This window comes from Oreochromis aureus, linkage group 16 (assembly GCF_013358895.1).
Source record: "Oreochromis aureus strain Israel breed Guangdong linkage group 16, ZZ_aureus, whole genome shotgun sequence".
NCBI lineage: Eukaryota > Metazoa > Chordata > Actinopteri > Cichliformes > Cichlidae > Oreochromis > Oreochromis aureus.
The window spans coordinates 5,226,855-5,243,747 of NC_052957.1; the positions used below are offsets into that span (position 1 = coordinate 5,226,855).

The 16,893-nt window shown below is 39.4% G+C and overlaps 1 protein-coding gene across 1 annotated transcript in view; it reads right to left on the minus strand.

The window, feature by feature from the left end:
- The window catches only part of LOC116334048 (obscurin-like protein 1), a 40,302-nt gene extending 26,235 nt beyond the window's left edge, over positions 1-14,067 (minus strand). Inside the window, exons 1-6 of the mRNA XM_039600084.1 lie at positions 13,053-14,067; positions 9,561-9,830; positions 8,374-8,634; positions 7,958-8,269; positions 7,613-7,879; positions 7,174-7,449 (exon numbers count right to left, since the gene is read on the minus strand). Of these exons, the coding sequence (XP_039456018.1) occupies positions 7,174-7,449; positions 7,613-7,879; positions 7,958-8,269; positions 8,374-8,634; positions 9,561-9,830; positions 13,053-14,067 (2,401 nt within the window). The remainder of the gene's footprint in view (positions 1-7,173; positions 7,450-7,612; positions 7,880-7,957; positions 8,270-8,373; positions 8,635-9,560; positions 9,831-13,052) is intronic.
- Positions 14,068-16,893: the final 2,826 nt, after the last annotated feature.

Sequence of the window (16,893 nt, forward strand, 5' to 3'; positions counted from 1 at the left end):
AAGGATTTCATTAATTGGATATTATGACTTAATGATAGGGTTAATATACTGAATCTTTGGGCATGTTTGGTCAGTTCACATGTCAGTGATGTCCCACAGAGAGCCGTAATGCACCCCTATTAAAGCTACAGTTGTTTCCATTAGCCCCAATCAAGAATATACATTTTTGCCAAAGACCTTTTTTTAACTTGCTTTTCTTGGACATTAAAATACTCTGTTCTGACCTAAATTGTAATAATACTGTTCTAGTAAGTGAAATTTCAGAACTTCAGCAATTAAATCCCTAACAACCCACCATCCTTCTCACAGCACAGTATACATTGTATTATATAGTGTATTTACTGTCTGTCAGAAGCTTGGTAAACATGTAGACATCATTTGTAACACTGTAAGAGAATGTTCTCAACCTCCAAGACTGCTTGATATTAGAAGTAGTCTTGCAAGTTAGCCAGGCTCATTGCTGCTGTCTTTGCAATGTTACTTGTGTCATTCTACGGAATTGTTTTAGTTTGGCCAACCGAGAGTATTTTCTCTACAAAAGATCGCAGACTTATGGAGCTCTGTGTGCTACCTCAGTGCTTGACAAAATTAAAGACTACTTATCTTCCTCTTGGATAATAAATCTAAAATCAGATTAAGCCACACTGTCTTTCTAAGGCAACTTTAGCTAATTGTAAAAAGTCCTTAGTTCTTTAATTTTGATTTAAAGATAAAATAGAGCATGGCACTGTGTTTAAAATCTCCCATTCATAAACAGAGCCTGAATGTCCCCTGAGCTGTGTTGTCAAAACTAAGCCTAAAATTAGCACAATTAATGCAACCTGCAGACATTTTAATGTTTCGCTGTGCAACATAGATTATGCAAGTAATTACCCCACCTGTGAATTTTGAGGAAAGCATTTGCGAACAAGTGGCTAAGTGTGACTGTATAAGTTGTCACAGCATAGTCGAAATCAACACATCAGACACAGTAGCTTACTGGTATTAAGAAGTCATGTGACCATGGTGTAGTTCTTTGAGATTGTACCTACACTTCAGAAATCATACAGTTGGAATTAATTTGCAGAGATTATCCTGCTGAACAAATTGTCATTAATTTTTATTTTACTCAGATCTTATTTTATGCTATAATCCAAAAGCATTTGGAGAAATCCAATTGACTTTTTAACGAAGGGATCCAGGGCCGTACTTCAAGGCTGGCCTACAAAAATGTCATCCCAGCAGAACTCCCAGAGTGCACCACACAGGTAGCTGTAGTTTCAATCTCTGTGATTCATGGACTCAGACATCATAGAGTGAAGTCATGAAAGCACATGACAGTGGTTACTAGTTAAATGTTATTTTTACATATTTATTGTAATACTTATTTTTCTTTTAAATTAACTTAATCCAAGAACTCATTTTGTGCAGATTGCAAATCATAACAGTAAAGTGAAGTTTTTTTATATCAGTTGTGAGAGGGATTTGCATTTATATATATTAAAGTGTCTTGATTTTTTTTTTCTATCAGAGAAAATGTTAAATCAGTCTACTTTATGTTAATTATATTTTTCCAGGAACCTAAAAACAAAGCTTGCGTTTTGTGAGTAAAGCAAACTTATTTGTATGCAAATAACCTCCACTAAAATCTACTTGCATAACAGGTGAAAGCATCTTTTGTCACCTTTAACATCCACATGAAACTGCACTGCATCATCTGTAGTCTTGCAGCTGTAAATCCCTGCATGAGACAGTGTCGCAGATCGGAAAGTCAGTGTTCTTATAGAACCATCTGCCAGCATGTCTTGCCCAGCTGCTTCAAGAAGTTTTATTCCGTCCTTGTACCAAGTAACTTCACCATTAGGATCTGATATCTCACACTGCAGCGTTAGGGGTTCACCAGCTTCAACAGACTTGTTCCTTTCGGCCTCACAAAGTCTTGTAATTCTCACAGGCGGAGCTGGGGATGTTTGAGGTAACATCAAGAGAAAATTGTATCACTATTACTGACTACAACAGAAATGGAGCTTTAAAAACAAAAGGAAAGAGCAAATCAAATTCTAACATCAAGATTAGTCATGCCAATAAACCTTAAGAGTTAAAATAGGTCATAATAAAAATACGTCCTCATTTATTAGTAATATAACAAGATGTGTCTTTGGTTAGACTTGAGATACCTGGGCATTCAAGTTAGGATTCGAAGCTAATGTATTTACTCTTTGCTCTATTTTGAATATTTCTCCCAGACCACCCAAGCTCAAATTCAACTACTGAAGTACTTTTAGTGTAAATAAAGTCAAGTGAGTAGTTATAGAGATTGCCGAAATGTAAAGGATTGCAAAAAAAGGCAATCTCAATCATTTTTCACAATGTCAACATTGTGCCCGTTCATTTTTTGCTTGGTAATGCTAACCGTTTAAATCACCTTCAACAGCCACCTTATTTGCAGTGACACTGTCACTCCAGTAACCATCATGTGTCCCTGAGAGGTAGAGCTCTTCTGATTCGACAGTTGCTGTCTGCTTGATATTGCAAGGCTCTGCATAGTTGGTCAAATGTCTTTTCCCAGAGTTAACTGTGATGTCTACGTGTTCTTCCGTGGTCTCCAGGATGCGATAAAACTCTGCGGGGACTGTTGCTTCCTGACTTGGCAGGGACGGGGAATCGTTGGAAACTGCTTGTCCTGTATTATCGGGATGATCCAATCTGACATATGCAGACCGCTGCAAGTCGTATGGCTCCTGTTGGAAAGTTTTTACCTCTTTAAGGTTAGAAAAATCCACTGATGGAAGGGATGCTGTTTTAGGGAAGTCCCTGAGCCCCTCTGACAGATCAGCAGATTTCTGTAGGAGTCTGTTGAACTCCTCTGATTGGTCAGTTGCAGTCCATAAAGAGTTAGCGGGCCCCTCTGAATAGACAGTTTCAGTTTGTAAACGTTCACAAGGCTTCTCTGAAAGGACAGTTGGGATCTGCATGGAATTAAAGGCCCCCTCTGACTGGACATCTGCAGTCTGCAATGACTTAAATGGTTCCTCTGATTTGACAGCTACAGTCTGTAAGGATTTAAAGGGCTCCTCTGATTTGTAACTTTCAGAGATTATGGATTCAATCGGATCCTCTGACTGTGGAGTTGCAGTTTTGAAAGACTCAGAGATCCTGTCTGATTTGACTGAAATCTGTAAGGTGTCATTTTTGTGCTCTGATGTTGTAGCTGAATTCTGTAGAAGGCTTCCTAGCTCTAACTGGACAGATGGTGTCTGTCCTAAGCTATGTAGCTCCTCTGATTGGAAAGTTAGATTCTTGGAAGTGGATTCCTCTGATTGAACAGTTGCAATTTGAAAAAACTTGCAAAACTCATCTGTCAGAACAGCTGCCTGCAAAGAATTGTCAGGTTCTTCAGATGGGGCTTCTGTATGCTGTACATAGTAAATGAATTCCTCACCTTGTGTATCTTTGAGCTGTGTAGTGTGATGGTGTGTGTCAGACTGAGTTGTTATTGGGTTTACAGAGTCATGGTAGACTGGACATTCGGCTTTTTCCATTTGTTGACCATCATAGAGTTTGTTCAGCTGTTTAGATGCAGTGCAGTCAAACATATATTCATATGTTGACTGAGAAGTTGTTGTATGACTGGAATGGTCTTCACATGTCTCAGTATCTCCACCCTTGCCACCGGAGATCCCAGAATTGTATTTTGAGGACACCCGGATAACTTCAACAGGATAAGCCTCCTCTGTGGACTTGCTCTTCTCTTGGTCAGAAGAGAGCCTTGGCGATGTAGCTATAAGCATTGTGATGTACACAGAGAAAGGTTTTCAGTGGTTGATGGTCTCAATACTTCTTCTCATAACAGAATTTTACATCAGTGTGGGTTAGCATGGAGTTATGGGATTATCCATTGCAAAGACAAACAAGAAGATCGACCAGGTTTGGTCTGAAAGTGAGCTCCAATATGTCTTCCTTCAACTGACTCCTAATATTCTCATACCACAAATCTGTACATTAGCACCATAAAAACCTATGGTACATTAATTTTTGTTGTCTTTGACAAGAGTTCGTTGTCATTGCAACGGGGAGACGTTCAGGGCAGCAATGTGAATGAGAGGATCTGGTGATGAATAAGACATAAGATGGACTTTAAGAGTTGTAAGTTGCTTGTTACAAGCAAAGATGACTGTTAAAATGAAGAATGAAGTGACAAACACAACGTATATGTTAGTATGAGAAGCAGCTACACAGCTACTAATCAACCATTTAAGAGGCAAAAACAGCAGGAAATGACCTGAAACCAGTGATGACAATGTGACACAGAGCAATTTTCTAAAGGAAAAAAGATTTACAGATGCCTCAGATGATTGGGCTAACAATAAAATACACCACTATTGTTAGTGGCATTTATGTGCTTGGTTAAAATGGATGATTGATGTTGAAATATCAAATCACCTTTGCCATCCACTGTGTATTGGGTAGATGCATCAGCTATCTCACCAATCTCATCACGATAGTGACACTGCTCTGCTGTTTGGACAAAGCCAAAGAGAAAACAATGAGCTGGGTGATAGCGTTACATATCTAACTTATTTCTTGATTCTTAATTGTGCAGGTACAATGAGGGGAACCACCTTTTATGTCCTCATTTAACTGTACATCATGAGCTGTTTCACAGCCAAACTTCACATCACCAGAGGAATATTGTAACTGGAGGGGCAAGCTTTGACTACTTCTCTGGGATTCACTGTCAGTTTCCCTTTTGGGGTAGATCTGGGTTCCATCTTTGTACCAACAGGCTTTGGCAACGGGATCTGAAATCTCAAATTGCTGAACAATTGAGCAGTGTGCTTCAGCAGAGTTGGCCTTCGCATCATCAGGATCAAGCAGATATGTTGGAGGTGGCACTACAGACAATCATTGGGGGGGAAACTGACTTTAAAGAGAAACTGATACATTATATAGAAATGTTACTAGAAGCTGCACAAAGAGTTAGTACAGCTGAAGCAGAAACCACATTTGCAGAAAAGGTATAATCACCTTGATTTTTTACTATTAATTTGGCAACATCATCTGCTGTTGCACAATAGTATGCTCCAGAGTTTGCAGGATGAGTTGGTTCAATAACAAGGGTGTTCTTGATGCCTCCATTTTCAAACTCAGGCTCTCTGTCAGGCTCTCTATCAGGTTCTGTATCCCTCTGCTTTGACACCTGGAAAGCAGGGTCTGAGGATTCACAGGCTGGTTCAGTGGGGTACGTTGCTTCAAGTAACTGTGTCTCCACAACCTCCAGCGAAGGCGACAATGGCAACGTTGGAGCTAAAGATTAATGATTAATATTATGACTATGGACTTAATGGAACATATTCATACTATGAAGAAAAGGGCATTAAGTTTAACTTCCCCAAAACTGGGAAGTAATCTGCCATCTCAAATTCAACAAGAAATGCATTTTCAAGGGTTATGCTTTTTTCATTTAGTCAGTACACATTGATTTTACCATGGACAATTACAACTTCACACAAAGCACCACTTTAACACAGACATACAGAAACGTATATCACAATGTTAGTCATATCTAGTCTCCAGAAAGCTTTAGAATTAGATCCAAAAATAAAACAATTTAATTGTAAAAACAAATCACCTTTAGCATCCACAGTGAAGTGGACAGTGTCATCAGAAGTTTCACAGCTGTATAGCCCTGAGTGCAAGAGCTCAGCAGATGGGATAATGAGTTTCCTTGATGTGCCATTACTCTGTATATCCCAACCATTCTGTGGGATGAGCTTTTTACCATCTTTATACCAGTAGACGGGCATAGTAGAGTCTGCAACCTCACATTCCAGCTCCAAAGGTTTGCCCACTTCGAGTGACTTGGTTCTCTCAACGTCAAAGATAGTAGAGTACGTCACTGGTATAGCTAGCATTGGGAATGCAGGACAGCTAAATAAAATCAAGGCCATGGAAATGGATAGCTTACAAAAATTTAACTGCTGAGCAGAAGATGAAAAGGGCTTTGGAGACTTTTAATTCACAGAGAGCCGCAGGAGTCACAAAACCAATGTATATAAATAGTAATCACCTAGTGGGTTAACGGCTCTTTAAAGTTATGTGCACAAAACACTCCTTCAAACCACATAGTAGAAGCAGGGATTATTAGTGGCATCTATGAAGAGGGGGGTGGGGTTACAAAATGAACGCAAAGATAAGAAGTGTAAAGTCACCTTTGATCTCCACTTGAAACTCCACGGTATCATCCTGTGTGGTGCATCTGTACACACCAGAATGGCTCAGCTCTGCAGACTGAATAACTAATGTCCTTGTGTTGCCCACTGAGTGGATTTCTAATCCAGAGCTTGAAATGAGCTGTATTTCGTCCTTGTACCACAGCACACGGGCCTCGGGATCCGACACCACACACTGTAGCACAACGGGGCAGCCTGCTTCAATCGACTTGGTCCTCATATCTTCAGGAATAGCTGAGAACTTCATAGGTGGAGCTATAGATATGTTTAGATTTGATGTCAACCTTAAATCAACCTCATGCCACTTAGATTATTTATCATAATCTATCTACTGACAACTTCTAACATGCTGTAATACACTGAAAAAGGTAGCGTACACTTAAGCACTTCTAAGATGAAAGGCAACAGACAACATACAAGAATGTCATTAGAGTTAGTTGCTTTGCTGAGTAGGAGCTCGTTAATGTTTCATATCACTTGAGGTAAAACAAATCACCTTTGATGTCCACATTGAAAGTGATGGTGTCACCCTTTGTCTTGCAGCAGTACAAGCCAGAGTGTGAAACTTCTGCTGAATGGATAATCAGATTCCTCATCAAGCCATCGGATATGATATCTACCCCACTTTGAGAATGGAGTTTTGATCCATCTTTGTACCAGTGCACCTGGGCAGATGGATCTGAGAGCTCACATTGTAAAACAATTGGGCAGCCTGTTTGGATGGTTTTGTTCCTCTCAGCATCTGGGAGTGCTGAAAACCTCACAGGTGGGGCTATGGATATTTAGATATTTTAATGGGTTGGTAAGTGGTAAAAAAAATAAATCAGATAATTCAAATGAAGACAGCATGCATTTTTTACATAAAAAAGATGTTTGGTACAAGTCACAATGAAGAGGGTTAGTCTCTGTAAAACAAAAAACTAAACAAAAAAATACAATGTAAGAAACTTGTTCTACTCACCCTCTACTTCCACATTGAACCTGATGACATCATCAATGGCATCACAGCAGTAGACTCCTGAATGTGATAACTCTGCTGACTGGATGACAATTCGTCTCATGGTGCCCTCTGATTGGATATGAAGACCTTCCACAGATCTTAATTCAACCCCGTTCTTGTACCAGTGCACCAGAGCTGCAGGGTCTGATACCTCACAGTAGAGCACAATGGGATTCCCGATTTCTACAAATTTATTTCGATCCATCTCTGACAATGGGAAAAACTTGACAAGAGGAGCTGCAAATTTTAGAAAACACAAGGAAAACACTGAGTGTAATGAAAGGTACATGTCCACAGTGATGGGGTGTTTTTGGGGTGAGACACTGACAGGTGTGCTTGCTCACATACAGCCCTCTACAATTGCAATTCGTCTTCATTTTTCTAAATGTTCCAGACATACCTTGAATGTACAGTGCTGCAGAATCACGGATGCCATAGGCAATGAATGTAATCTCAGCTCCATTATCTGTATCACGTACTCCTCGAATGCGGAGAGATTGGTGTGCTCGTGACCGACGCATGGAATACCGCTCATCTTCCTGAAGCTGAGTCCCATTTAAGAACCATGTACCAATAACTGAAGCAGAAAGCTCAATAGAGAAGAGGGCGTCTTGCCCCTCTGGCACCAAGGCATCCTGTAAGGGAGCTTGTATTCTGGCCACAGGAACTGGAAAAAAAAAAAAGTTTTTAATCATATAGCAAAAGTGGTATTGAGTTAGTTTAGTTGTAGTAAAATAAATGTTACCTAAGTGAACAGTTTTAGGGAATTCAACATTATTGCTTTTCCCATATTTGTTGACGCTGCAAATACGAAAGCGGTAATCCGCCTCACAAGGGACACTGTCACCAAGGATCTCCACAGAGGTTGCAGAATCGGTGGTCAGACACTGAAGCCATTCTTGCGAACCAGTGCCCACCTCTTGGCGTTCAAGCACATATCCAGAGGGAGGATTCTTTCGTGAGTCCTGAGCAGGAACCCACGAGAGAAGAGCTGCATTAGCACGCTCTGTGTTGATCTGCACAGCCACTGGACAGCTAGGTGGACAATGTCTGGCCGCTGAAACGAGAAAAAAGTCATCATGCACCAATGTTGCTTCAATATTGATCAAATTTTGTGACAAATATTGTATCTAAGGCACTGTAATTTTCAGAGGACCCTACATTTCACTCTTAGCTGAGAGGAAGTCTTGGATCTGCCTACAAGGAAAGTCACGAGGCCAGAGTCCTGGGGCATTGTGTTGACGAAAACCAGGATGTGAGTTCGACCAAAGGATTTAATAATGGTCTGATGGGTTTCACGCAGCTCTAAGCCATCTTTGTACCAATGTATATCCATCTCTTCTTTTTCTACTTCAACACAAAAGGCAGCATTTTCACCTTCCAAGACATCCACTTTTCGTGGAAGCTTCCGCAAAATTGTGCCTGCAAAGAAACACCCAAGAGAGTTAATACAACAATCACAGGGCAAGAATTCTTAATGGTTAGTAGCAAACATCCATCTGTTTTCATAACTACTTATCCAATTCACAGCTTTCACAGGTTTGTACATTCAGAACAGTTTGTCACTGTATATGTTAAACATGCAAATTATGCAGCTGATCTCTTCAAGAGGACAAAATCATTTCTCAGTGTCTTCTTTACAGGTCACAGTTTTTTTATATGGCACCAATAACGTTTGCTGTGTGCCTCAAATTCTTCCTCAAAAAGTGTTAGTTACTAAAGACCTGTATCTGCAGGCATCTGTTTTTGTACTGGACAGGTAAATTACCAAAATATTTCTGTAAAGCCCTTCTTTTAACTTGGTCACAAAACGTATGTTTAACCCCTATGCATTCATTTTTGTGAAGATTTGTCCTTTGTAGTTTATTGTAGAAAAGCTAGCTTAAAACAATGTTGGATCAATGATACAAGTGGCAGCCAGGACAGGTTTTTACCTAAAGAGTCTTGATAATGCAAGTCACATAGGTGATTTTTTTTATTTTGAGATCTTGTTTAGAGACACTGACAAACAAGTCTGTGTTTCAATCGGAGCTGAGGAAAAACAATGTTCTCTGAGGGCTTTTCTTTCTTCTTGCTGAGAATATTGAGCACTTTCCTTTTGAATTTTACAGGATTAGTACAGAAAGTTAATGTTTTCACTGCAGAAACAACAAACCCTAAGGCAGTCCTACAAACAAATCTGAGATAATGTGTTTTCTCAAAATATTTTAAACCAGGAAAAATTGACAAACCCACCACCTTCACCACCTAAAGAAATAGTAATTATATTGCTTAGTCTGTGTATGCACATTTTTGCATTGTGTTTTTAAAAAAAAATATAGCTACTTTATAATTGGATCCTAATTTACCTTTTACAGCTACCTCTGCAATGCTTCTGCCCCCATCAGGCATCTCGCAGAGGTAAATCCCATCATCATCAACTCCGATGTCGCGAATTGTCAGTCGTCGTTTCGTTCCCCACTCCTCCATTCCATATTTGGCCCCTGGTTGCAGTCGTCTATCCTCCAGATACCATGTGATGGGAACCGAGTCCTCTGGAACTTCACACTCGAGAACAGCCAAATCCCGCTCCCATACTTCAAGATCAATGAGAGGCTGCTTGAACCGCACAGGCGGCTCTGGGACCAAAGAAGTAGAAGAGCAACAGTTTGAGCCGATATGATATCTCTCATAGTGCTAAATGTAAAATATTCACATTTTATTTGATCTATCCAATGACTTTAGTAATTCAATATAAATTCTTAAAGCAAGGTGATCTAGCAAAAGCTCAGACTACATGTGCCCTTGTAGTAAACACTGTAAATTAGAATATATTTGGCAGTAAATTCCAGATAAGCAAACAAGATGAGCAAAATCACGAGACAAGTGGCTTATTTAGCTGAGGAATGGGAAGGTCATTAACACACTGGGGTGTTAGACAGGGAATAAAGTGTTTGTAACTGACACCATCAGACAGTACCAGACAGTTGTAAACAAAAGAATGTGGACTGTATTTAGTGGCGTGTGTGTGCAAAGCTCATCATTACCTTATCTTACTAATGTTTTAACAAGGCCAGTTACACACACAGCTATACAAACCATCTTCCATTTAAAATTTCTTCTTAGCCACCACTAACCATTAACTATCTCAGTTCTATTTTCTCTCTCCAGCTGATACAGTACAATACTTGAGGTTGGACTTCTTTGGGCCATGTGAGAAATAAGATCCTCTTCCCGAAGATTTCAATCACATGGACACTGAGTCCTGGACCTTTCACAGGCTAAGTAACTTTGCAGACATCCTATCACTGCTGGACTCTTCCTCAAGCTAATGAACATTGCCTGTTTAGGTATCACTTGGGTCCAGTTTCAGATCATTAATACATATTAATACATTTCCTTCGACTGCCAGTGGACCAGGGATAATCTGATTGCTGATTATTTGCCGCAGCAATATGTATATATCTATCTATCTATCTATCTATCTATAGATAAATATATACACACACATATACGTTTGCCATGCCTTTTTGGCCCTACCCCAGTATATGGTCTCAAAGTACCTCTTCATCTCACTGACATCATCCTAGCATCAAATGGATAGAAATGTGATCCAAGAACACCCCACTCTCTCCTCCATTACTCAGCAAAAAAGGCACCACAGGCTGTGGCTGTATCTGCATTTGCAGTCTGAGATGCACAATTTTGTGCAAATGTCTTAAGCCACCCCTCAATTCTTTATATTTTCTTACAAAAATAAGTTTACTGATTTATTGACACATGTGTAAACATACATGGAAATACAGTATACAAGACAACAGAACAGTGTGAAAAGCCTGAAAGTCAGTATTTGATATCATCACCTATATTCTTCAAGAAAGTCCAACCTTCAAGATTGCATGAACTCTTGCACAGCTCTCTTGTAATTTCTTTACCTAGTTTTCAGGGATAGTTCTCCAGGGTTTTTGAAGAACATTCAAAACTCATCTTGTTACAAAGGAGTATTGGGACATGTTAAGAAAAAAAAATACATTATAGAGCATTTTGAGACTAAAGTTGAAATTTTGAGATTAACATCATAATTCTGTTTCATGAAAAATGTGAAATGTAGAAATTAGCGTTGTTGTTTCAAGACAAACTGCCATGGTTACTATACCCTTAGTATACCCACTAACCCTTAAGGTTAGTGAAACTGTACTTCAGAATCTGTTTTAGTAAAAAGCCAGGATATGATTTCTCTTTTAGCACATAAACACAGGTGGTGATAAGTATAAGGAAGATGTTGCAGAAAGTTGCATCTTGACAGACAGAAAAACACTCAAACTTGAAAGAGTGGATTTGCACAAAATGAAATGCAGTGGACAGATGTAAGGTTACCAGTGGTTACACCCTTGTGAAATAAAGAGTCTGTGTCAGTGTATATCTGAAGGTGTATGTTGTATCACAAGTCAACAGATCAGTTTGTTTCACTAACTCATCTAAACAAGGCTTTTTGTAGAGGGTATAGCAAACGTGGGAGACTTTTTCTCAAAGTTGCATATTGAGAAAAAAGTCAAAATACTACGGCAGTTTGAGAAAACAGTTAATCTTGAAATTTAGACTTTATTATTGAAATGATCAACGATATTTTTTTTCTTAACTTGCCCTTAATACTCCGTCATATCTTTGGATGTAGGCTGCTTATGTTACGTTCTTTGTCAAGATGATACCACCCAACTTCAATAATGTTGAGGTCCAGGCTCTGATGAGGCCATTTGATGACTGACAGTGTTCCACTGACAATTTGTTCCCAATGGAATGAAGCTACTGGCGCTGAGACAGGTTCCAGATGGGATTTCATGGTGGATCAAAATTTGGTTGCACTTTTCTGCTTTCCTAATTCCATCAGTTTTGGCAAGATCTCCAACACCGCTGGCTAAAATGCAGCTCCAACCCATGACTTTGTTTTACAGATGGCTGTAGACACTCACTGTTGTAGCTCTCTTCTGACCTTCAATAAACAAGATGAACCAAAAGTTTTGCATTTAAATCACTCCATATGACCTGTTGCCACTGATTTTCAGTCCAGGTCTTGTGCAGTCTGGCATACCTCAGCTTTTTCTTCCTGTTCCCTTCACTATGAAAGACTTATTGAGATCAACTGATGGGCCAGATTTGTCTGTTAGATCCTGAGTCAGGCTTTTGCTCGATTTTGTCTTGTTTTTAAGGACATGACATTCAGATAGTTTTTAGACCTGCTATTTATTCTTTTGTCCTCCACTTGTCCAGTTTCCTAATTTTTTTCGACACACTGCACACGATGTCAAGATATGATAAGTTTTCAGCTAATAACTCTTTGGAAATCACCTTATTGGTACAAAAAGACTGTTTCATCACATTGTTAAAGTGTGTTATTTTTCTCTTTTATAAACATTTATAACAGATTCAATTAAAGAAATTAGAGCAAAATATGTAAATTTTTTTGTGACATGTTGCTAGTACTGTAACAGTGCCTGAAGACACAATTTAAGACTGGTTCATCCCTTGAGTTACCTGACTTTTTTTTGCTTGAATGAGACATAGTGTTAAGTGGCTTAACAATCAAACAAACAAAAAAACTTGTTGTGAAAATGGCCAGGTACAAGGGGACTGGTCTTAAAATGAGGGAACAAGCAGCCAATAACCAGAGAAAAGCTTTGAATGACATTCAGAAATCCTGGAAAACTATTGCTGGAGGTCACTTTAAAAATTACAACAACTTCTGGCTCCTTGAAAGCAAAATATAAATAAGTGAAGGGTTGCTCAAGACTGACACATTACTGTACTTTTACATACTTTTTTTACATAAATAAAAGTTGGCACTGAAAGTGATCTTGACTTACCCTTGACAGAGAGGTGTACAGCACTGAGGGTTTGCCCAGCAGTATTTGATGCAGCGCAAACATAAACTCCGTTATCCTTTTGCTTACAATAAAGAACTTTAAGTGTGAAGTAGCCTTCTCTGTCTTCATATAACAAATAACGCCTTCCAGACAGTATGAGTCTACCATCTTTCCTCCAAATTATTTCTGGTTTGGGTTTACCAGTCACAAAGCAACGGAATTTGGCATGTTTGCCCTCTGTCACAGCAAACATTTTTACTTTTGTTGACTTGGTCATGCTGTCGTCTTTTAGGCGGTTTGGCAGTTGCCTGCCACTCCTTTGTTTTCCCTGATGGACTTTCCAGTGGCCATTTATGTAGCCGTTGCGATTTCCTTCTTCTTCATGTCCTGGACCTGCATCAACAAGCAACACAGCTCCTGCTAGCGCTTCCCCAAATTCATTTCTTGCCTTGCATGTGTATACACCACCATCAGGAGCACGGGTCTTAAAGATCTTGAGCTGGAACCATCCACCATCCTGGTAGCCTACACTGAAATGTGTGCTTTCAAATATTTCATTGAGTCTTCTACCGTCTTTTTCCCAGATAACCTCTGGCTTTGGGTTTCCCCAAAGCTTACAAGAGAAGACAGCATCTTCCCCACGACCAACACGAGTGGAGAGGGGCTTGATGAGGAATCGTGGCTTATTTTCCTCCCGCAACTCCATCTCTTGCGCTTCACCTTCCACCTTCAGCGTGGCAGCTGCATAGGTTTCCCCAATGCAATTTTTTGCTTTGCATATGTACTGTCCACTATCCTCAGCTGTGACAGCTGAGATGATGAGATTGTAAACATTGCCATCCTCAAAGACCCTATATCGTCCTTGTTGGTCAATCTTTTCATTGCTTCTCTCCCAGATAACGGCAGGCCTTGGATCACCACCAATCTGACACTTAAGCACTGCATCAGTGCCGCTTTGTACCACTACAGGTCTTGGGTAGGCTAAGAAACGTGGCGCACCACCAAAAACATCCATTGCTGCTTCTTACTTAAGCAATTCAGGAGAGCAGTAAGTGGCTATTCACTGGTGCAAGACCAACCAACTTCCACACTGCAGGTTTCTAAAAGGAGAAACAAAAAATTATCTACTTTCAAAACAATCAGCTTAGGCATGCTGTATAACATTGAAAAATGAAAAGACTAGAGATTAGATTTGTTTTTCTAAATTATAAAGGTGATTCAGCCTTAAATACCTGTCTGTGGTATGCAATTATTCTTCCATTTTCCCATAGGAAATGAACCCTTTGGAATAGATTCAAACGTACATTAAAACACTCAGCCGCCTCCCACTTTAAGTGCATGCATTTCAGCACAAACTCATGGTATGATTATTAGGGATAATTTAATTAGTGCTGTCTGCATGAGAGAAAATCACATGCTAGCAGTGAGAGGGGGACCAGCCTAGTTCGACTGCAATGGCAGCCACAACACATAGCCAGTACAGCTGGTGCTGTATTTCAATGGGAAAGTGCTTAATATAGTACAGCCTAAATAAAGACCTGTGAGGGAGTGTGTGTCAGGTATCACAAAGACAGCTCAGAAACCCGCGTGCTCACACAAACACCAGCCGAAATCACGGTCTCCCCACCCAAGAGGCCTTGCTGTCAAAATATGGTGAGCCTCCTTCACACCTTTAGTTGGCTGCGCTGTTGGACAATACTTTCTTTAAATGTCACTGAATTTTTTTTTTAATCATAATCCTGAATCAATGTCACTTAGCCAATCCGAGGAATCAGTTTTTCTATAAAAGTTAGTAATTCATTGTCCCGTTGAAATTTTTTTCATGACAGCTTAAATTTTTACATTTTATTTAATTTTATTGCTATAAAAATGTATTTAGTACTAAATACTAATATATTTATCACAATATAAAATATATAGAATATATTTATCTTTAAATATATTATTTCTGTGTGTGCTTTAGGACACGTCCTAAAGTGCTGAAACTAGAGATAGGAATGGAGAACATGTTTCAGTTGAGAAGTGGTTTCAATTTGTCAAATCGTTCAGGAATATTTTCCCTCGGGTTTATCAGTTTCTTTAATCACTGCTGACATGCTTTCCTGACAGTTCCACATTGCAAAACCATGAAGTCATGCTCATTGGACAGGAGTTTGCACACTTGAGTCACTTTCAACCTTCTCTGTACTCAAAAAAAGAAAAAAAAAAAATCAAAGATAAGTAAACAGTTAAGGTGACACTGATAATCTGTGTAGGCCTGCTCTGTTTTTTCTTATATTCTACTTGTTTCCACAAATCAATGAAAGTTTTGATCTATAATGAGAATTGATCATGGCATTGTCATGGCTAAAATGTTATCACTATCCACCCGTAACTGCAACTTTGTGCCTATGGATCCATTTCTCAGTGTCAAGAAATCAAATCAAGTCAAATTTTTAAAAACATTTTACATAATTTTTTATCATAATTGCCATAAAATATTGTTGTTATTGATTTAGTAAATTTAGCCCACAGTTAACTGCTGCAAAACTGAATAATGCTGTTTTATACTCTTTCCCATTTTCCAAAAATAAAAAACTAAAATAAAAATAAATTATTTTAAACTCTCAAATAACTGAAAACTGATGCAAAAGTTGCACATGTTTTCTTGGAACAGCTGAATAATTTCAGATGTTTACATTTCATACATTGCATAAAATTTCACACAGACAGTTTAGAGATTGCATTATTGGTTAAATATTCCCTGTGGAGGTTTAAAGAGGAGATTAACCCCTGTGTTTACTTGTCTGATTTAATTGGGATGACCTCTGCCCCTTGTGAAGCTGTGCTGTGTACCCCTCACATGACCTACCTCGCTTCAGTCGCCAGGAACGACCGTCAACATACATTCCGCATTTGCAATCTCCGTCCGAGTTAAGAGGCAATGCCGCCCGTCTCCTGAAGGCTGAGTAATGTCCCAAGTTGACTTCAGATTCAGAAACATGCTACCACATGCTGTCCTCAAAGGTCCCAAGTTTTACAGCAGTACATTTTTCTTGACTTTTGTCCAGTAGAACAGGCAGAAAACGAAACATAAGTATCCACAGGGGCTTCCTGTTGAACTACAACAGAGCGGTCCCCCAATCTGTGTTGTTCAGGCCCTCGACACCCCAAGTGTCATTGTTCATGGAATACTGTTAAATGCTTTTGCAGCTGCTGCTGTCCCCTAAAAATACTGGCTGCCTCGATGACAGCAGTGAAGATAAGTCAGGCACTTCCACTCACTTGCCAGCAGGGGCTAAAGATAGTAAGGTGGCCAATGCAGGGCAAACTGCTTAGCTTACTTGAGGTTTTGCAATGTAAAGTCATTAAGAGAACAGCAAGCTTTTTAAGTTTTAATGTTTATCGTCATTAAACTCCTCACATTTACCTTTTTTCTTTCAGATTACACTTTGTAAGGCATGAATTATTTGTTAATATGATTAAGTTGTTCTCATAAAGTTTCAGCTTTTAGTCTGTTGTTATTGTGCAATATGCAAACGACTCAAGGCAACAATGAGCCAACAGATAATAAAACCACCCATGTAATGTTGCTTAGGTCCGCCTCCTGCTACTAAGATAGTGGAGATTAACTGAGCCATAGACACAAGACCTCTGGGGGTGTCCTGTAATGTCTGGCACCTACATTGGTTGTAGGGTGGGGCCTTCCTCGATCTGGCTTCTCCTGGCACATCTCACAAATGCTTGCTCAGACTGGAGCTAATCTGGTCAAAGCCTTGGGCTCTTTGTTTTCTTCTTTGAGCTGTTCCTGAGAAGTTTTTGTGTTATATGGATAATCAACTGTTGCTGCAATTTAACCTGT